Genomic DNA, 22,729 nt, shown 5'->3' with positions numbered 1-22,729 from the left:
TAAATTACCATTACTGACAAGAAACAGGGCAAGGAAAGTGGTATTTTTCAGCACTCCACCTCATACAACTAAAAATCAGAAATGTCACTAGTTGACAGGAATAGAAAATGAAACAACCTGAACAGTTAAGAACAGCACGCATAAAGGAACTGGACAGTAGCAATCACAATGTTTAAAAATAAGACAGAAAATGCTGGAAGCACCAAGTTGAGCAGTTGTAGCAAGGTCAAAGACTTTGGGTCAGAACTAGAAAGGACAAAACAGATTAGTATTAAGAAACATGGAAGCAGAGGAGAGATGCATAGGATAAAAAGAATATCCTCTGTATGGTGAAACCCAGTTTCCCTGGTGATAAGCTGAACATGAAATTATCCGATAAATGGTTCGACGGGGATTGTTAGGTAGAGAAATCCTGGCTCATTGTTCATAATAACTGAAAAGAAGGCAGTTACAAACCAAGAACAAAGAAATATAGCTGAAATTTAAGGCAGCAGCACATATCCAGCTGGCCAGGCTGTGTCAACGAAGTGAATAACTGAGCCAATATCTCAGATGGATAACCTAGCCCATTCAGATACAGAGAAAACAAGCTGAATAATTTGATAAGCAACTTGACTAACAAGTGGAATACCAGGTACTGTTCCCCAAAATTACATTGGGACCCTTAATAACAGTACAGAAGACCACAGAAAGAATTAGATTGGGATGGAGAATTAAAATGACAGGGAACACAGAACTCAGGGAGACTTCTGCAAACAGAAAGCAGGTACTCTGCAGTCACACAGAACTCAGGGAGACTTCTGCAAACAGAAAGCAGGTACTCTGCAGTCACCACTGTGCATTTGATTTTTCCAGTGTAGTGGAAACCATACTGTCATCACTGAATGCAGTACATTAAAACTGATCTGAGAATGTAGCAAAAGACTCAACACTAGCTTTGAGATTAGGGAAGGGGTCTGGGTATGTAGGACAGGAGAAGTGAAAAACCTATAACTCAATGGCTGATGATCAGTTGAGATTCTTTCCTTTAAGAAGAGCAGCAGGATACCTCTGAGGAGAGCTGCTTGTGTATGAAATGTCTTCAAAATTATAGGTCACAGATGCGCAAATGAGTTCTTTGCATTTATGTCAAAACAAGCTTTGCAGAACATGACTATACATATCCAATGGATGAATCATACAGATGAAAGCTAACCAACTTGAAATGTGGACTCTTAGTTCTTTTTCCACAGATGCCATCTGGCCTGTTGACTATTTTCAGCATTTTCCCCATATTTCCAGCATCTGTAGTCTTAATTCTCAATAAAATTACTGATTATAAACAAAGTCAATTTTAGTAGTAGAGGATAAGTTTAATATACAATTCAACAATCAAGTACTTATTTTTAATGGCACTTTACCTGTTTTTTCCATCCATAACGCTTTATGTTAGCCCGGTTTGGTATTGATAACCAGCCCTCCATCCTGGTTTCTAATTTTGGAAATCAATGAGGATACAGTGAGTTAAAATAGTCAGTGGAAAACAATGCATCATTACTCGTGGTCAATACACAAATGTTATATAAAGTGAACAATTTTCACGATCCAGCTACTTCTAACATCAATAACAATGTATAAATAATTTGATTAAACTTAATTTTAAAAGAAAGTTGGCATTCCTCCTTCTTAGTTGGTTTGCATTTAAAATGTTTGGATGGAACTATAAGAACATGAAAAAGATGAAGATACTCTTTTGCAGACTGAAATCCTGAAGGTTTGCCCTAACTACAAAACATGGCAATGCTAGGTTGTTCCAAGAACCCAACCACTGAAACAAGCAGTTGCAAAGATTAATGCAGATTTTCTACTATCTAATGGAATGGTTTACATTGGTCAGTCAAGCCGTGCTCAACAACCTTGATTTGGTGATGGATACTAAAGACCCAGTCCAAATAACATGACTTTCATTGACAATAGACAATAGGTGCAGAAGTAGACCATTCAGCCCTTTGAGCCTGCACCACCATTTTGAGATCATGGCTGATCATCTACTATCAATACCCGGTTCCTATCTTGTCCCCATATCCTTTGATTCTCCTATCCATAAGATACCTATCTAGCTCCTTCTTGAAAGCATCCAGAGAATTAGCATCCACTGCCTTCCGAGGCAGTGCATTTCAGACCCCCACAACTCTCTGGGAGAAGAAGTTTTTTCTTAACTCTGTCCTAAATGACCTACCCCTTACGCTCAAACCATGCCCTCTGGTACTGGACTCTCCCAGCATCTGGAACATATTTCCTGCCTCTATCTTGTCTGATCCCATAATAATCTTATATGTTGCAATCCGATCCCCTCTCAATCTCCTTAATTCCAGTGTGTACAAGCCCAGTCTCTCTAAACTCTCTGTGTAAGACAGTTCGGACATCCCAGGAATTAACCGCGTGAATCTACGCTGCACTTCCTCTACAGCCAGGATGTCCTTCCTTAACCCTGGAGACCAAAACTGTACACAATACTCCAGGTGTGGTCTCACCAGGGCCCTGTACAAATGCAAAAGGATTTCCTTGCTCTTGTACTCAATTCCCTTTGTAATAAAGGCCAACATTCCATTAGCCTTCTTCACTGCCTGCTGCACTTGCTCATTCACCTTCAGTGACTGATGAACAAGGACTCCTAGATCTCTTTATATTTGTCCCTTACCTAACTCTACACCAATCAGATAATAATCTGCCGTCCTGTTCTTACTCCCAAAGTGGATAACCTCACTTATTCACATTAGACGTCATCTGCTAAGTATCTGCCCACTCACTCAGCTTATCCAAGTCACCCTGACTTCTCCTAACATCCTCATCACATGTCACACTGCCATCCAGCTTAGTATCATCAGCAAACTTGCTGATGCTATTCTCAATGCCTTCATCTAAATCGTTGATGTAAATCGTAAATAGCTGTGGTCCCAATACCGAGCCTTGTGGCACCCCACTAGTCACCACCTGCTATTCTGAGAAACACCCATTCACCGCTACCCTTTGCTTTCTATCTGCCAACCAGTTTTCTATCCATGTCAATATCTTCTCCCCAATGCCATGAGCTCTGATTTTACCCACCAATCTCCTATGTGGGGCCTTATCAAATGCCTTCTGAAAATCGAGGTACACTACATCCACTGGATCTCCCTTGTCTAACTTCCTGGTTACATCCTTGAAAAATTCCAATACATTAGTCAAGCATGATTTGCCCTTGGTAAATCCATGCTGGCTCGGCCCAATCCTATCACTGCTATCTAGATATGCCACTATTTCATCTTTAATAATGGACTCTAGCATCTTCCCCACTACTGATGTTAGGCTGACAGGACGATAGCTCTCTGTTTTCTCCCTCCCTCCTTTCTTAAAAAGTTGGATAAAATTAGCCATTCTCCAATCCTCAGGAACTGATCCTGAATCTAAGGAACATTGGAAAATGATTACCAATGCATCCGCAATTACCAGGGCCACCTCCTTTAGTACCCTAGGATGCAGACCATCTGGACCTGGGGATTTGTCAGCCTTCAGTTCCATCAGTCTACTCATCACAGTTTTCTTCCTAATGTCAATCTGTTTTATTTCCTCTGTTACCCTATGTCCTTGGCCCATCCATACATCTGGGAGATTGCTCGTGTCTTCCCTAGTGAAGACAGATCTAAAGTACTTATTAAATTCTTCTGCCATTTCTGTTTCCCATAAAAATTTCACCCAATTCATTCTTCAAGGGCCCAACATTGTTCTTAACTATCATCTTTCTCTTCACATACCGAAAAAAACTTTTGCTATCCTCCTTTATATTCCTGGCTATCTTGGGTTCGTACCTCATTTTTTTCTCCTCGTATTGCCTTTTTAGTTAAATTCTGTTGTTCCTTAAAAATTTCCCAATCATCTGTCTTCCCACTCACCTTAGCTCTGTCATACTTTTTTTTAAATGCTATGCAATCTCTGACTTCCTTTGTCAACCACTGTGGCCCCTTTCCCCCCTTTGAATCCTTCCTTCTCCGGGGGATGAACTGATTTTGCACCTTGTGCATTATTCCCAAGAATACCTACCATTGCTGTTTCACTGTCTTTTCTGCTAGGATATCCGTCCATTTAACTTTGGCCAGCTCCTCCCTCATGGTTCCATAGTCTCCTTTGTTCAACTGCAACACTGACACCTCCAATCTTCCCTTATCCTTCTCAAATTGCAGATAAAAACTTATCATATTATGGTCACTACCTCCTAATGTCTCCTTTACTTCAAGATTGCTTATCAAATCCTGTTCATTACACAACACTAAATCCAGAATAGCCTTGTCCTTGGTTGGCTCTCGTACAAGCTGTTCCAAGAATGCATTCCGTAGGCACTCTACAAACTCCCTATCCTGGGGTCCAGCACCAACCTGATTCTCCCAGTTCACCTGCACGTTGAAATCCCCCATAACTACTGTGACATTACCTTTGCCACATGCCAATGTTAACTCCCTATTCAACTTGCACCCAATAGACAACACCCATGAGGGTCTTTTTGCTCTTACTGTTCCTCAGTTCTATCCACACAGACTCTACTTCTGCTGATCCAATGTCCCCCCTTGCAAAGGATTGAATCTCATTCCTCACCAACAGGGCCACCCCACCCCCTCTGCCCACATTTCTGTCCCTACGATACCACGTATACCCTTGTACATTCATTTCCCAGGTCTGATCTCCCTGCAGCCATGTCTCCGCTATCCCAACAACATCAGTTACCCATTCACACCTGAGCTTCAAGCTCATCCGCCTTATTTCTGACACTTCGTGCATTCAGATATAAAATTTTTAGCCCATTTCTCCTCTTTCTGTTTAAATCGCTGCCTATTGTGCTTAACCCAGCTCCCCGAACTCCCATCGGGCTATACGCCCCTTGAATTTTGTTGTCCTTCCTAAATTTACTTATTCTTTCTGCACATTTAACTCCATGTTCCGTCAGACCATCCCTCTGTACATGTGTCCTCCTTATCACTTGTTCCGCCTCACCTTTCTCTACCACACACTTAATATTCCGGAACCGTGTAATCCCCACCTGTCCTTTATTCTTCATCTCGCTATCCTCTCTCGCATTCTGGATCCCTGCCCCCTGCAAATTTAGTTTAAGCACCCCCCCCACCCCCCCGCCCCCGGCCGAGAAGCAAACTTTCCAGCAAGAATGTTAGTATCGCTCCAGTTCGGGTGTAAACCGTCCTGTCGGAACAGATCCCACCTTCCCTGGAACAAAGCCCAATTATCTAAAAACCTGAAGCCCTCCCTCCTGCACCATCCTCTCAGCCATGTATTAATCTGTAGAATCCTTCTGTTCCTTGCCTCACTCTTAACTGATTTCAAGTTGTGTTCAACATGCTGGAGATTGTGATCAAAAGGGTACTACATAAGTTTAAATCTTGTGCATGAAACTTTGTGCATTAGGAGTCAATATTAAAAGCACTCCTTCCTACCTAGGCATATACCACAGTAAAACTTCTTTTGGTGAGTCTACTCTGCACTGGCAGAGTCTATACAGGAGTCTATACAGAGACTGATACAAGGTGCGAAAGATACAAATGTTGTAACAATAACTATGCCTGTCTATTTCTTAAAGTAACTAAGGAAGAGCTCTCCAAACTTAGACAGAGACCCAATGTCCTTTAGTATTAACTGAACATACCTTTGCACAATTCCAGGTGATATGGACAGTTTTAATCACGTTAAACAAACAATTTGTACAATAGTGGCTTACTGCTTAATGAGACAACATTATTGTCAGTCTTCTAAATATCCTGGAATGGGTAAATATTGGATATTTTTTTCCCTAAAATGAGCTTGGTGCATTTAAAAAAAAACAAATCCATTGGGTTTATGGTCAACACAGTATAGATGGTAATACTTAATACTCTTGATTTTTTTAAAAAATTAAAAACAAATATCATTCCAATGTAAAACATTTGTTGTGATGGAATGTAAAACTCCTGTTCAACAATTACTCAGAGTTGCTGCTTAAGTAATATAACCACAATATTGCCAGAATTATTGGTTTAAGTTAACAAATGTCACAAATAGAAAAGAACCAGTGGATATTAACCAATCAAAACATGTTCCATTTGTGGACACAGTACATGTAGGCGAGGAAAATTCTGAACAGCTGAACAGTTTTCAGTTCTTATTTCTTCAATAATCTCAATTCTGAACAGCTGAAGAAAGATTAAAATAACCACAACCTTATTTCTGCCACATAGCCTGCAATTTGTCACTCAGTACATGGCTTGAGACTATTTATGCATTTGACATAAATCATATACATTCCTGTGGAAATGATTGTGATTCCTTTAGTGAACAACATCTGTCTCTTTCTTTTAAAAAAAAGACACATGAATGTAGACCTGTACAGTTGATGTATGATTTTAAATCACTCAGATTCCTTACAGCTCTCACTACGTTTGCAGGTTTACACTAAATTACCTTAGACCATAAGACATCGGAGCAGAATAGGCCACTTGGCCCATAAAGCTCATCCTGCCATTCCATGACGGCCAATTTATAATCTCTCTTGACCCCATTCTCTGGCCTTCTCCCATAATCATAATCTTCACTTGAAATATTCTTGATGACTTATCCTCCACAGCTGTCCATGGCAATGAATTCCATAGATTCACCACCCTTTAGCTAAAGCAATTCCATCTCATCTCTGTTCGAAATGGATGCTCCTCTATTCTGAGACTGTGCACTCTGGTCCTTGAGTCACCTGCTGTAGGATTTCCACATTCACTATCTATACAGGTAAACAACATCCATCAACAAATTTATCAGGCAATATTTTCACTTAGGAAAACTGTGCTGACTTCAACTTATTTTGTCATGAGCCTCCAAGTACCTTGAACTCATCCTTAAAATGGACTCCAACATCTTCCCAGTCACTGAGGTCAGGCTAACTGGCCTTTAATTTCCTTTCTTCAGTCTCCCTCCCTTCGCAAAGAGTATAGTGACATTCATAATTAAGTAGTCCTCCAGAACCATGGCAGAATCAATTGATTCTTGAAAGATTATTATTAATGCCTCCATAGTTTCTTCATCTACCTCTTTCACAATCCTGGGGTGCAGTCTACCTGGTCTATCAAGGTGACTTATCTACCTTCAGACCTTTCTGCTTCTCCTTAGTAATAGCTACTACACTCACTTCTTCCCCCTGACACTCTTGAATTTCTGGCATACAGCTAGTGTCTTCCACAGTGAAGACTCATGCAAAGCACTTATCATTCTTCTGCCATTTCTTTTACTTTGCACCTCTTCAGTGTCGTTTTCCAGCAGCTGAGTACCTACTCTCACCTTTCTTTTCTCTTTAAATAGCCGATAAAAATATTTGGCATCCTCTTTTGATATTATTGGCTAGCTTACCTCCATATTTCATCTTTTCCCTCCAAATAGTTTTTTTAGTTGGCTTCTGTTGGTTTTTAAAAGCTTCCCAGTCCTCTGCCTTCACACCAATTTTGCTACATTTTATGCTGTCTTCCCTCATCAGCTACAGTTGCAGCATCCTCCCTTTAGAAAACATGTTCATCTTTGGGATGTATTTATCCTGCGCCTTCCATATTGCTCCCAGAAACTCGTCATTGCTGTTCTGCTGTCATCCCTGCTAGTGTCCCCTTCTAATCAACTTTGCCCAGCGCCCCTCTGCCTCCGTCATTCCCTGTTCTGACTTTAGCTTCTCCCTCTCAAACTGCAGGGTGAATTCTATCATATTACGATCACTGCCTCCTCAGTGTCCCTTTACCTTAGACTCCCTAATCAAATCTGGTTTACTACTCAACATCAATCCAGAACTGCCTTTCCCTCAATGGGTCAACCACAGGCCATTCTAAAAACCTATCTTATTGGCATTCTCCAAATTCTCTGTTGGGATCCAGCACCAACCTTATTTTCCCAATCTACATGCATAATGAAATCCCTCATGACAATCGCAATCCAATCACAAACAAGAGAAAATCTGCAGATGCTGAAAAGCTAAGCCACACACAAAATGCTGGAGGAACTCAGCAGGTCAGGCAGCATCTGTGGAAAAGAGTACAGTCGACTTTTTGGGTCGAGAGCCTTCGGCAGGACTATCATAATATTGCCCTTGTTTCATGCCTTTTCTATCACTCATTGTAATTTGTATCCCACAACCTGGCTACGGTTCAGAGGCCGCTATAACTCCCATCAGAGAGAAATTTCCTTGCAGTTTCTTAACTCTATCCACACGGATTCTACATCTTGATTTTTTTTAACCAACAGAGTCATGCTACCTCCTGCTTACCTGTCTGTCCTTTTGATACAATTGGATTTTTAACTCCTAACCATGATCTTCTTTCAGCCACAACTCTGATGCCCACATCATTCCTACCAAACTCTAACTGTGCTACAAGATCTACCTTATTCTGTATTCCACATTCATTCAAATATACCACCTTCAGTCCTGTATTCATCAACTTTTTGATTTGTTACACTTCAGTTCATTCCAGTGACTGTTATTTTGCCCCATCATCTGCTAACCCTTCCTTACTACATGCTGCATCTACTTGTGTACCAACTGTCCAGTCTTCACCTCTATCACCCCATTTGCCATCCCAATACCAAACTAGCTTAAACCCTCAACACCTCTAGCAAACCCGCCCTAAGGATATCAGTCCTCCTTGGGTTCAGATGCAACCTATCATTTTTGTACAGATCATACCTTCCCCAGAAGAGATCCCAATGATCCAGAAATCTGAAATGCTGCCCCCTGTATCACCTCCGTAGTCACTCATTCATTGGTATTATTATCCTATTCCTGCCCTGACTAGCACATGGTACTGGGATTAACCCAGAGATTACTACCTTGTCTTCAACCACTTTCCTAGCTCCTTATACACACTGTGCAGGACCTCTCTCCCTTTCTGCCAATGTGCACCACGACCTCTGGCTGCTGACCATCCCTCTTGAGAACTTTCTGCAGCCACTCTTGAGTAATCCTGGACCCTAGCACCCGAGAGGCAGCACACCATCCTGGCTTCCATTTCGCGGCCACTACATCTGCAGTCCGTTTCCCTAGCCATCGAGTCTCCTATCACTATCACTCTGCTTGACTATACCCTTCCCTACTGAGTCTCAGAGCCAGCCCCAATGCGACTGGCCTGGTTACTGCTGCTCTGCCATGATGGTTCATACCCCTAGCAGGATCCAAATGGCTATACTTGTTGCCACAGGGGAACCCTGCACTGAATACTTACACCCCTTACTTCTCCTGGCGATCACCCATCTACTATCTAAATTTTACACTCTGCGTGTGATCACCTCAGTGAAAAAAAATTTATATATGAAGTTTTCAGCCTCCCAGGTGGCCATGAGTTCACCCACCTCCTGCTTATTAATCATTTTAACTTCCTAGTAATTACTCATTAATCAGGTATACTTAAAATATTTAAGTTAGATAATCCTTTACACTCAAAAAGCAAAATAAATTTTAAGAAGTTATGAATTGGCCTTTGGTTGGTAGGCTTAGGTGGTCCTAATTATTTTTTTACTTTCCATCATATCTCCATATCTGTCAGAGGATAAGGTAGGTCAGCATGCTTAGAAATAATGCCAGGAAGTACTTTGGTTGGAATAAATGCAGCAGAACTTTAAATGAATTAATTTCACAGAGGATAAAAGATATGAAGTCCGTTGAAAGATCACATGAATTAATCTAACTGGCATGAAGATTTCAGCAGCAAATAAACAGCCATGGATGGAGATATACAGTGGGTCTAGTGGATGCAGGCAATCAGGCTGGGATAAACCAAAACATGCTGGCACTCATTTAACAAAGATATTGGTTGGATGAACTTGGAACTAGTGACGTCACTTTGGTGGCATGGGCTATTATGGCTGTCTGCTCCTAATGTTTAGGAGACTGCAATTTATACTCATCTAGACACTGGACATGGAATTTGATTTCAAAAAGGCTCTGGACAATCATGAGAGCTGCTCTAAGACAGGCCTGGGCATGCTTCCTGCGGAAATCTTATATTTAGACACCCATAATATTTTTTTTCCCCCAATGCCTATTAGTTCTTGAAAACTGGAAATCTAAAATAACAACAGAACATGCTGGAAATTCTCAACAAATTGAGCCACATCTGTGGGAAGTGAAGCACAGTTAGTGTTCCATTTGAAGACCCTTTATCAGAACTGTTCTTCAACAGAAATGTTACCTCTGTTCCTCTTCCCAGAGAGCATAGTGACCTGGTGAGTACTTCCAGGAGTTTATGCTTCTATTGTGCTCTTGCATGATAATGATTGATTTGAGATTGTCCAAAATATTGCACTATTAGGAGGCTCACATTAAAACAATCAAACTACACGCAACAGGGTAGCAAAAAGTCATGTAATCGCAGTAGTTCAGATAACATGCTAAGCTGCATTCAGTTTGTATAGTTTTAAAAATCTGGCATTTTAATTGTTTAAAAGACAGTATCCTTTATTCCAAATGGTCAGAAAATTGCATTGCACCCTAATTCAAAATATCATTTTACAGGGAATTCCAAAATTCAATTGCAAAGGTATGCAAGTTCCAATTTTGCTTTAAAATGCCTCAAAGAAATAATATTAATGATGTATAATAAAAAAGCTAAAATTTATTGCTAGTCTGAGCACTCATTATGCATAACTCTGTAAATGACCATGCACTTGATGAGCATTAATTAACCTCAGCTAAATTTGTAAATTTGCAACCTTGAATGGTCAATTCAAAACTACGACAAAATTAAATACTAAAAGCAGCTTCCTGCAGCTTAAAGCTTGTTTTAAATTAATAATGTTAAACTATTCACATGACTAATTTTGCAATTCATCCATGTTTATAGATAAAAAGAATGCTGTCCCTTAAACATCAGAAAGCAACTTAATCCAATAGAGATGGAGTCAAGTTTCAAATGCCAGCTAGCAAGCAGAAAGTGCAGAATAGAACAAGGCTTTCAATTACTCACTGGAAAAAGATAAGGCATGGGCTGTAAGAGGACCACCCAACTAGACACAAAGAGTAAAAGACAATTTCATAAGATAGACTTACTTGAACATGGTAGTATTTTTTTTTAAACACTATGCCACACTACTATCGGTATTTTGTCCCTTAAGTATCATTTTGACGAATGTTACATCTGATAATGAAGTACATTTGCAGCTTGATACCAGTGTGGGTAGATGTCAGCGTAAGATGTACATTTGAAATCACAAATACTGTAATTCTAGAACCAAGAAGATTTTCAGTTCTGAATGCACAAAAAAATAGCTCCACACATTTTTTCCTGTGGAATTTGGCACTGTGAGTCACAGACTAAAGTTCACCCCTTTTTGGCCAAGTCACTTCTTTTAAATTTAGAAATAAGCTCCATTTATCTGCCACAATATGTTTTTTCCCCACTTATACAATCAGCCTTTTGACATCAAAGATCACAAATGCCAAATCAAAGCTAGTGTTTTTTCTTTGATACTACCAAGTTCTGTTAAAAAATAAATTCTTACAATAAATTTCTCACAGTAACCAAATCACAACAGGCACTGTGGCCAGCGAAAAAGGACTGTGTACCAATTCAGTGCACTAATTACTTTGTCTGAACCTGGTCAGCTCAGCAGGTTAACTTGCAAGAAAATCATATAATAGAATCTGGCCAAGAAATTTCATATAAAAGAGTGCTTAATAGGGGTTTCGATTAGAATTATGCATATTCTACCTTACAACAGGTCAGAATAAATACTGATTGTGTAAGCACACACAATGAGTTTCTCTTCTCACATTAAAGAGAGAGGAAACCATTGAGAAAGTTTTGGACAGCAAATTCTGATTGGGGAAGTGGTTGGCTAAGATCAATAGCAACAAAAAATTAAAGACACAGCCTACCTGGAAGAATATGCACAACCCTCAAGCCCCAGCAAAACTCCAGACAGGGACTAGACCTTGATAAATACCACAGCAGTTTTCAACATGATGAAAAGATGCTTCAATTTGAAGATAGTGCAGTTGTGAGCCTCTTCTGTGAATACCTAGAAAAAGGACCTTGTCCAAAAGCAAGCTGGGTTAGTTTTAGTTAATCTTACCAACTACACTTCCGTCAGAATCTTCAGAATGCAAGCTGGCAACACTTGTATTATCCATACGAAGCTGGAGATCCTGAAGTTTAGAACGAAGCTGTTCAATATCGCTGTCCTTACTATCAAGCTGCATTTGCATCTCTGTGCGAAGGTTACATTCCTCTGCTAATTGCTGTAAAATTCAAGGAAGATAGTCAAAATGCAAGGGGAAAAAAAGACATGTCCTGATAGTAACATAAAGCTACAGTTGCTTCTATAACATACATCTTACATGTTTGCAAAAAAAAATTGGTGAAATCATAGATAGGAAAGTGGATAGACCACAGAGATCAATTAGAAAGTTGAACGGCACAGTGGTAAATGGAACTTACTCCACAAAAGATTGAAGTAATGCCCTTTTCAAGGTCAAACACTGGTAGCACATTATAAGTAATTGGTGAGGACTTAACAAGCTTTGATGTACAGAGAAAATGTGTGGTGCAAGTCTATAGCTCTCAAAAGTGGCAACACAGATAGATGTGATAAAAGCACTTGGCATACTTGGGACAACTTGCTGCAGTTGCATAAAACTGCAGGAGTGATCTGGTAACAACAGAGGGAGTGCAAAAAAGGCACGCCAGATGTTGCCTGCAATGGAGGGCTGAAGTTAAAAGTACAGATTGAATAGGCTGGGTCTAAACTTGGAACGTAGGAGACTGAGGGTTAATCTTAAACAGCTTTATAGAGACACAGTATGCATAGCCAGAATCTTTCTCCTGGGGCACGAGAGTTTAGAAATAAAGGGCACAGGCTTAAAGTGAAATTTAGAGGAGATTGGAGTGGTCACTTTTCCAGTGAGAAACTGCATAATTTAAGTGAACAGATTCCAAGTAGGAAATGTGCAGAGGGATGTAGCACAGACAGGAATCACAGTCAGCATTAACAAAGTGGACTAAGGAGTCCATTTTTGTGCTACACATGTCTATGCAGCTATGATTCGCTCTTTTAGATGACCCACTATTCAAAAGATTGACAAGGATACATAAGTCATAGGACAGGACAGCACAGCACAGGATCAAGCCCTTCAGTTTACCACAACACCAACAGAAACCAATCCCATTGCCTGCATGAGATCTACAGCATGGATTCTAAAAGCCTGGATACAATGGACAGGAAGATGATATTTCCATCGGTAATAGAGTCGAGGATCTGAGGGTACAGCCTCAAAATAAAGGGACTGCTTTAAAACTGAGATGAGAAGAAATTTCTTCAGCAAAAAGATGATGAATCCATGGAATTTGTTACCACAGGGCTGTGGAGGTCAAGTCATTGTATGTTTTTAAAGCAGAGATTTAAAGGTTCTTGATAGGAGGGTGTTAAGGATTAGGGGGAGATGAAAGAATGGGGTTAAATAAAAATCAGTCATGATTAAATATCAAGAGGAATAGATAGGGTGGACCACTTCCCCAGGGCACCACTGCCTAATACAAGAGGACATGGCTTTAAAGTAAGGGGAGGGATTCAAGGGGGATATTAGAGGAAGATTTTTTACTCAGAGAATGGTTGGTGCGTGGAATGCACTGCCTGAGTCTGTGGTGGAGGCAGATACACTAGTGAAATCTGAGAGACTAATAGACAGATATATGGAGTAATTTAAGGTGGGGAGGGGGAATATATGGGAGGCAGGGTTTAAGGGTCGGCACAATATTGTGGGCTGAAGGGCCTGTACTGTGCTGTACAATGTTCTAAACGGCAGAGCTGAGTTGATGGGCCAAATGGCCTGATTCTACTCCTGTATCTTGTGCTCTATATTCTTTCCTTTCCTGCCTGTTCATGTAACTGTTTATGTGTCTCTTAAACTTCGCTGTTGTGCCTGCTTCCATGACTTTCCTGGCAATGCATTCCATATAACTACCACTCCTAAAAAAAACTTGCCACAAATTCCTTTCAAAATATGCCATTCCCCCCACTTTAACACTAAGCCAGCTAGAATATGAGATTTCCACCTTGGGAAAAAAATACCATTTACCCTCACTATATCTCTTGCATATAAAATCATAAAAATCTATATAATATCACACCGATTCCCTCAAACGGTAAACATTGCTTTTACTTCCTTACTTGTAAACATGCAAGTACATGAAGGGTTTTTTTTAATACAAAAAAACTGGTTGCTATGACTAATTGTATTGGAAGGGGGAAATTGGCAGCCTTTTGTGTTTTGATGGTAAATTTGCTGTGATCTACAGAGAATAGTAGTATCAGCAATCAACATTTCTATATATCCAGGCATCTTAATTGCATATTCAGAAGTGGTCAATCTGGATACACAAAATTATGGTCCCATTGTTAAGGAAAACATTTTGTATGTTTAGTTTCCACCATAAAACTCATTTGCTTCTTCAGAGAAATGTACTAATGCTGTATCAATATGACCTACCCAGATGAAAAGTACAGTTGTCAGTCAGTAAATGGAAGCATACAATATTTGTGTAAGAATTTATAAACAGAACTGTTTAGACATGTGCTTCACAAAACTGCTTTATAGATTACATACCTACAAGGGCCCAGCTACCTGACCTGAGCCCATTTAGACAGGGTTGAATCAGATGTACATTTAAAAGGTTCAGATTTGAGATAAATCAGGCTGTGCTACACTGAACCAATTATCCTGATCAGGATAGTTTGAATATTGTGCCCTCCATTCTTGAAACATATTCTGGTGCATCATCATCAGAAAGATTTATAACATATTCAACGTTGTTATATATGCAGTAATGGCCCGGTTGAGATGATATGGGAAAAAAGTTATAAGCACTTGGGCTTAGGTCAGTCTTGGAATTCCAAGGTTGAGTGAAGTTGAGAACGGTCATAATCTGTTTGTGCTTAGATTTGTTTTATGCCCAAGCAGACTTCTAGCACTAAGAGAATTGACAGTTAGAATTTACATTTAAGATTTTCTTACTGCTTGCATTTCATTTAAATCCTTTTGATACTTCACAACCATCTGACTGTATTTCTCTTTCTCCTGGTTCAATTCCAGTTGCAATTTTTTGTTTTCCTTTTCTTTTTTTCGGACATCTGATGTATTTGCTTTCTTCCGATCCACTTTTATATCTTTCCGGTTCATAATTTCAGCAAGTTTATTGACAGCCTAATGGATGCAAGCAATTGTAAATTTAAGACAAGATCAGTTAACAGTATTAGAAAACTCTAGTAAAGCATGACTATTTACAGTTTGGAAAACGATAATTAAGAAAACACTTACTTGTGTTTTCAATGTACGTTCTTGGTTAATCATTTTCTCGTAGTGGCTTTTCACATTCAATTCTTCTTCCTTCTTCTTTTGTAAATCTGAAAGAATGTTTATTTAAAATACCACAAGTGCTCAGTGTTAACGAAAGTATTTATTTGAACAAGGCAAGATAAATATACATCTACCACACCACAGCGAACTTCTGTTAAACAATTCAGATTTCATCTTTTTCTTCTCCTTCCTCTGAATTGCACTCAAATTTGAATTGTCCTCTGCATCAGTCACTTTTTAACTATTGCTCAGACTTTTGTCAGGTGATCATCAGAATTCAAGACCTTTTAAACATTTTGTATTTCTATTTCTGTTTTTTTTCTAGGTGATAGTTCTTAGACCAGCTTAACACCTTCTTTCTGCATTTCTACCAGATGATAACAGAGTAAATTAAGTAATTGCATCTCCAACAGACATTTACTACTGGCTCTGCAGAAGATCTAAAAGCAGGCTTGACCACAGTTGTGAATGGACACCAGGGTAGGCCAATGAATTAAAGAAACACACATACATTTATTTTCAACAGAATGAGTATTAATATAGTCTCAAGGATAAGAATTTAAATAATATAACTCTGAAGTTCAAAGTAAAGGCTGATGATATTGCTTTTACAGTAAAACTAATTTCTGAAAGCATTTGATTTTAAGTATTTTTAACGTACAAGCATTTTTGAACCATACTATTACACAATTTCTTCAAATAACAAATGTGTATTGCATATTGTCAGACACCAAATGGTTTAAGATGGTGCTGCTGAAGTTTCGCGACTACTTGTCGGTGGCAAACAAAACAAACAAAAATACTGATTTTATTAATCACACCTTTTCTGGTAAGTGATCAGTAAGTGAGCCTGTAACTTCCCTTTTGGAGATGAGCTTTAGAATCACCTGTACGACCTGCCATGTTTGTGGTGTGAACTGAAGTCTTGAAAGTGCAGGACAGTTGCGGTGTCATGTGTATGGGCCAAATCGAGGTGGTTCAGGCCATACACGAAAGTGGAGAATAAGCCAATGTTTGTTCATTTCTGAAATGGGCGGAGGCGATTCAATACTGCAGAACCAAGGTGAGATGGAGTCAAGGCAGAGCCTGAGCCACAGAGTGAGGAAGGACCCAAGGTTTGATCCACTTACGTGGCAGACTGAATTGGAAAGGTCAGGTATGGGCCAAATCAAGGCAGTGGGGCCCGGGCATGAGAGAGTATCAAAGCAACAGATCCTGGGTCTGAAAGTAAGAAATGACGATTTAAGCACTGGGCCGGATTGAAAAGGTCAAGGTGTCAGGACAGGAGGTGAGGGATGAGCCAATTCAGCTCACTGCTCCAAAAGGTTTCTGCACTTAACTGAGGCTGTGGCCTGCAACTAATGGGCTCCTGAATCAGCTGTGGCTGGCTTCATGGATGTGGGTTCACTTTTGTGAACTTCAGTTCTGAATGCTATTTGCTTACTTTTATTGTTTGCATGATTTGTTTTCTTTCCTCTCTGTACATTGGATGTTTGATGGTATTTTTTTTAATGGGTTCTATTGGGTTTCTTTGTTCTGTGGCTGCCTGTATGGAGACGAATCTCAAGGTTGTATAATATATATGTACTTCGATAATCTATGTACTTTGAACCATGTGAGAATCTGAAAATGAAACTTGTGTGAACACTTTTAGTAGCTCACTTAAGTCGGAGTTGATAATGCAGCCCAATGGGCCACCAGGAACACTTGCTGAAATGCTTATACAGTTAACACTGATAATCTAGAAAGATCAGGATAGTTCTACATTGGTAGATTTTTCAGACAAATGGATTTTCACAATTTTTAATGAACTTTTTTGATAAAGATGTTACACTGTGTAAGAATGAATTAAGTACTTGAAAAAGGAACATGCATACTACGTCACTAGTGGTTGAAAAGGGAAAGTGGGATTCAGGGCCCTTGTTTGAAAATCTGAGTACAGCATACATTACGAAATGGGCCAGGTAGGATGGGAATGTGACTGGGATTTCTGATTGGTCAGAGAGCAGATTATCAGAGTTTTAATGCATGTGCTTTCCAGAAGGAGCCACTAAAAACTCATCATAAGAAACTAAGTCCTCAATTACAGAATTCCAGCAATTGCTGTAAAGATTTAAACCACTACTCTTAGTACTATAGTTCTATTGATCAATATTAAACAATAAGCATTATAGCAATTACTAGAAGTGTAAAAAAGTCAATATAAATGTGGTCAAGTTCATTCCATACCTTCTCCCATTGACCTCAGTTTTTCATCAATTTCTGCTTTCTCTTTGGATAGATTTTCTACATCTTTGGTCAGGGTTCTATTCGACTCCTCCAGCTAAACATAAACAAATATATACGCTATTATAACAGAACAAATACAATGCTAAATATTATTTGAAGTGTAAAATTAAAATTTAAGGTAAAGTATGCAAAACTTGCAAATTATTTGAGTTAGGGAGTGTAAAGCATCCAAACTTACTGAGCTAATGGTGTTGTCCTTCTCTATTTGCTCTTGCTTGTGTCGTGCCACTGTTTTTTTAAGTTCCTGGTTAAGTTCGTAACATTGATCCTCTGCTATAGCTCGAGCTAGCTGCTCAGAATCTGCTTTAGTTATTGTTAAATCCAGTTGTGAAGTTACTGAATCCCTGGTGAACAAAAATAAAATGAGAATAGGTATCATTTTTCTAACAAAGGATTCAGTATATGGCCTGAAAACTACATTGGCTCAATCTTGACTGATCAGAACAGAGAAGTCATACTTTGCAGGGTGGGGATGGTGAGGAGGGACTTGTGGAGCTGAACAAAAGCTCTATTTCTGCCCTTGAAGTATAAAAACAAAGGTAAGGAACTTTTAGCTCCAAAATGTTTAATGTAGTGTAGTAAAATGATAGAAGGTCTAAATTTCATTATTTGCAAGATTTTAACCATCTTGTTCAAAGAAACTCAGCCAAGTTTCCTTATCATCTTTGTAACATTCATGATGAAGTACAGAGTGAGTGCATGGTTCAAACTCAGAGTGCCAAGGTCAGGAATTAGAAACCAGGGAAATTCAGTGAAATGGGGAAAGAAAGGAAGCTCTGGTATTCATTAAAAAAAACGTTAAAGCAAGTAAGTGCAGAGTTAAACATTAAAATATTAAGGAATTTGATCAGAAATGGAAGAGGAGAAAATTAAGGTGAAGTTTTCTGGATTGTACTTTCCAAAAATGAATACTCTGCAGGATTAGACTTGAATAGCTTTCTGAAAGGGCAAAAAATATTGTCAGAGCATGTCGTTTTTATCAAAATAGGTGTTCATCAGCAGTGAAGTGAAAAGTGTCTGAAGGAGTACAACCCAGAGGCAAAAAAAGTACACAAAGAGTATAAGGAAGTTGAAATTGCTGCTGTTGTAGGCAGTTCCCTAATCAGAGGAGCTGACAAGCCTTTTTCAGAACTATCAATATCAGCAGGGCCGAGAATATTTCCCTCCCTAGTGTTAAGATAACAGACATCAATAACAGAGTGGAGAATATTCTAAACAGATTGAAGAGCTGGTGTTGTTGGTGACAACAACAGGAGCCTGAACTCACAGATCACATCAGAGCTGATGATGAGAGTGGGAAAGGCTGAAATGCTATGGTCAGCAACAGGAGCTACAAAGGGCGAGACCATTAAAGTACTCATCTTTGAACTAGGGAAGAAAACTAAATGAGTCACGCTGTACTTTTTACAAAAGTAAAATATTATACTGTGAGGGAGTGAGAGAGAGAGAAAAAAAACAAATAAGAGGGGGAAAGCTATTAATCTTCTTGGAGATTCCATTTGTCATCAAATAGTAAATTAGGTAGAGAGGAACAAATCTATAGGGAAATTATTTAAAAAGCGCACAAACTATAAATGTTAATATCATTGTAATTTTAATTATTCAATAGTAACTTGGATCTTGCAGAGGTCAAGTGGGTGAGCTTGTATGAAGAGAAAATAATAAATGGCAAGTGGGAGGTCTTTATGAGTGTGACATCAAGTGTCCAGAAGTAGCATATTCCCGTTAGGGAGAACGATAAACATGGCAAGGTCAGGGAATCTTGACTGATGAGAGATATTGCGTCTCTGGTAAAATGGAAGCAAACATGGTCTTAAGGAGGTCGAGGATGAGCAAGTCTCTTGAATGTTATAAAAAGATTAAGAACACACTTAAGAGGGAAGTCAGGGGGACAATGTATAAAATAATATGGCAGATAAGGTGAAAGAAGATCCCAAAAGGTTGAACAGCTATAATAAGTATAAAAGGTTGGCTAGGAAGACAGTACTTCCCCTTAGAGATCAGAAGGTCTGCCTTTGTCGTGAACTGCAAGAGATAGGTGCAATTTTCATAAATATTTCTTCTCAGTGCTTACCGAGAAAACAATGGTTGCTCAAGAGAGAAAACAAGTGGTGATGTTTTGAAAGACACACACATTAACAGGGAGAAGGTATTTGCAGCTTTACAGCATATTACGGTGGATAAACCCCCTAGTGCATCCTTGGACTTCTGTGGCAGGTGAGAGAAGAAATTACAGAGGCCTTTGCGAAGATATTTGCTTTACTGCTAGCCACTTGTGAAGTTCCCAAAGACAGTAAAATTATTCTGTTTTATTAACAGGGTAGCAAGGACAAGACAGCAAACTACAGACCCATCAGCCTGATATCAGTAGTGGGAAAGTTATTAGATGGAATTCTGAGGGACAAGACCTACCAACATTTGGATAGGCTGTTTTGTTAGGAAGTTTTGTGCATGGGAAGTCATGCTAGACAGAGTTAGAGTTTCTTTTTTTAAAAAGGAGATGACTAAAAAGGCAGATGAGGGAGGGCAATGGATAGTCTATTTGACTTTATCAGGGCCTTCAACAAGGTCCCACATGACAGGCTAGACTGGAATCCAAGGCTCGGAGGTAGGAATCAGATGATGGTGGTTGAAGGTTGCTTCTCAGAATGGAGGCTGGTGACTAGTTGTGAACCACAGGGGTTGGTGTTGGGACCCTTATTATTTGATTTGGTTACAAATGCAGAAGGCTTGATCAGTAAGTTTCCAAATGACACTATATTAGTATTATTACTACTGAAGATGATGATTGTAGATTACAGGGGGTTCTTAATCAGTTAAGGAAGTGGGCTGAGGAGTGCCAAATGGATTGCAATACAGATAAATGTGAGGTGAAAGTCAAATTAATATAAGAGTTGTACAATGAATGGTAGGACACAAAGCAGTGTAATGCAACAGAGGTACTTCAGTGTACAATTGTTGAAAGTGGTGTTAGTGTGGTGAAAGTGGCATTTAGTATGTTGGTTTTCAGTTAGGGCACTGTGTAGAACAGTTGAGACAACATATTACAGTTGTACAAGTCACTAATGAAGCTGCACTTGGAGTACTGGGCCTGAGTCATAGAGAGAGGTTGGTCAAGCTTAGTCATTATTCCTCAGAACACAAGAGAATAAGGGGCAACTTCATAGAAATGTATCAGACATTTCTCCAGAGTAGAGGAGACAAAAATACTGATGCACAAATTTAAAGTAAGAGAAAAAAAGATGCAAAAGAGGCCTATGGGGCAATTTCTTAATGCAGAGGGTGGTAAGCATATAGAATGAGTTGTTAGAAAAAAGTGTTTGAGGCAGGTATAGAAATATCATTTAATAAGTAAGGGTTGGGCTCAGAGGGATACGAATTGAATGCAGGAAATCGGACCAGCTGGGTGTGTGCCATTGTGAGCATGGACTTATTGGGCCAAAGGGCCTGTATCTGTTGTACAGTTTAACTCTGTACTGAGTCTGAGGCCTTCATCGGTCAGAGTTGACCATGGATCTAATGAACCCAAAGGAATGGCAGAGACCGACAGTTTGTACCAGCAGTGTCACAGGAGTTGCCAGGCAACATGAACCCAATGTAGGACTGCTGTAGGGACTCCAACTCCGGAATTTTCCCTCAGAGTTTACTTGCAAAGCCTTCCCCATGAGTGGGTATAGCCGCAAGACAGTGGAGGTTTAAGATCAGAACTTTCCTTCTCATAGATGAGTTGCCAACCATGGCTGACGAGTCCCATCTGCCCAAAGCGACTGGTTTTAAGTTGCCCCTTCTCCGGTCAGTAAAAACGGTTCAGATGGGCTTAATAGCTAAGCCACATGTGAAGGTCAGGAGCTGGACTTGGTTGTCAGAGGCTATTTGAGGTGCACACCATTTGAAGCATTTAATAGGTAGTGGGAGCTTGTCCCCACTAATGCCATCGGCTATAACAACCTATAGCCTTAAGGGACCTTAAGGAACTCGTTGGGCCAAAGGGCCTGTATTTGTTGTACTGCTTGACAACTCTATACTATTGGGGGGGGGGGGGGGGGGAGGGGCAATAGAAAAGGACCTTCTAAATTATAATCAGTAACATTTTCTTTACTGTGTCTAACCTGAGAAAAGAAGCATTGCTTGATATGGTTCAGAGGAATTAATATCAGAGTGAGAACATCTGAACCCATAAGAACATCTCCATATTTATAAGAAACTGAAGAAATCTTAATGAAACTAAATTGGATAGTGAGCAACGAATGAAATAAGAAGGGATTTGATTGGGATAGAGTAGAATTTTTAAGAAAAACCTCAAGAGAATCTTCACACAAGGTAAAAAGAAAGAAAACTAACAAAATTCTCGGTAGGCAGTGAGAAAGAAAAGAATGGCGGCAACGGAGTGAATCAGCCATGACATTACTGGTATTTTATACATCAACAAGAGTGGTGATGCTGGGACTATCACTAGTTAGACCACAACTTGAGTGGTACATACATTTCTGTTCATTACATTACAGAAAATGCGTGATTGTATCAGTATTCTGCAGAGAAAACTTCAGGCCATGTTGTCAGATCTGGTATCTTATTGGGTAAGTTAAGGTTGTATTCTTGGGAACAGCAAAGCTGAACTGAGGGGCCTAGATTAGTTAATAAGTAGAGGAACTAAATACCAGGGGCATAGTTTTGGAGTAACTAATGTATGGATGAGGAGATAAATGGGGAAAGATAGGTGTAGAGATCTGAAATACATGCTCAGAAGGGAGGTGGTTGTCAAAATTCCATCATAACCAGTCAACAATATGTACTTGCAGAACAGTACAATATTGACTGCAAGAGGAGAAAGGTTTAGTTCCAACTTTAAAAATCATTTGACAGTCTCAATTAGAATATTGAACTACAGTAAAAGATGTCACTATGCTGAAGAGAGGGAAGAGGAGATCCACCAGGATGTTGCTTGGGATAAAGTGTTTCAGTTCTTGAAGAGTGGCTTGAGAAGTGTTTCAGGTCTGAAGGCTGTTTTCTTTGCAACGTTAGTTAGAAGTGGACAAAACTGAGGTGTATAAAATATGAAGAGTATCTCTG

General features: G+C 39.5%; 1 protein-coding gene across 1 annotated transcript in view; it reads right to left on the bottom strand.

The window, feature by feature from the left end:
* rock1 (Rho-associated, coiled-coil containing protein kinase 1) overlaps nt 1-22,729 on the bottom strand; it is a 143,905-nt gene that overhangs the window by 17,576 nt on the left and 103,600 nt on the right. Inside the window, exons 23-28 of the mRNA XM_059979836.1 lie at nt 17,838-18,003; nt 17,600-17,693; nt 15,332-15,417; nt 15,029-15,217; nt 12,091-12,256; nt 1,401-1,471 (exon numbers count right to left, since the gene is read on the bottom strand). Coding sequence (XP_059835819.1) covers nt 1,401-1,471; nt 12,091-12,256; nt 15,029-15,217; nt 15,332-15,417; nt 17,600-17,693; nt 17,838-18,003 — 772 coding nt within the window. The remainder of the gene's footprint in view (nt 1-1,400; nt 1,472-12,090; nt 12,257-15,028; nt 15,218-15,331; nt 15,418-17,599; nt 17,694-17,837; nt 18,004-22,729) is intronic.

The sequence above is a fragment of the Hypanus sabinus genome, chromosome 1 (genome assembly GCF_030144855.1).
Source record: "Hypanus sabinus isolate sHypSab1 chromosome 1, sHypSab1.hap1, whole genome shotgun sequence".
In the NCBI taxonomy this organism is placed as follows: Eukaryota; Metazoa; Chordata; class Chondrichthyes; order Myliobatiformes; family Dasyatidae; genus Hypanus; species Hypanus sabinus.
Note: the sequence above shows the minus strand (reverse complement) of the source record. Positions and strands in the feature narration are given on the sequence as shown.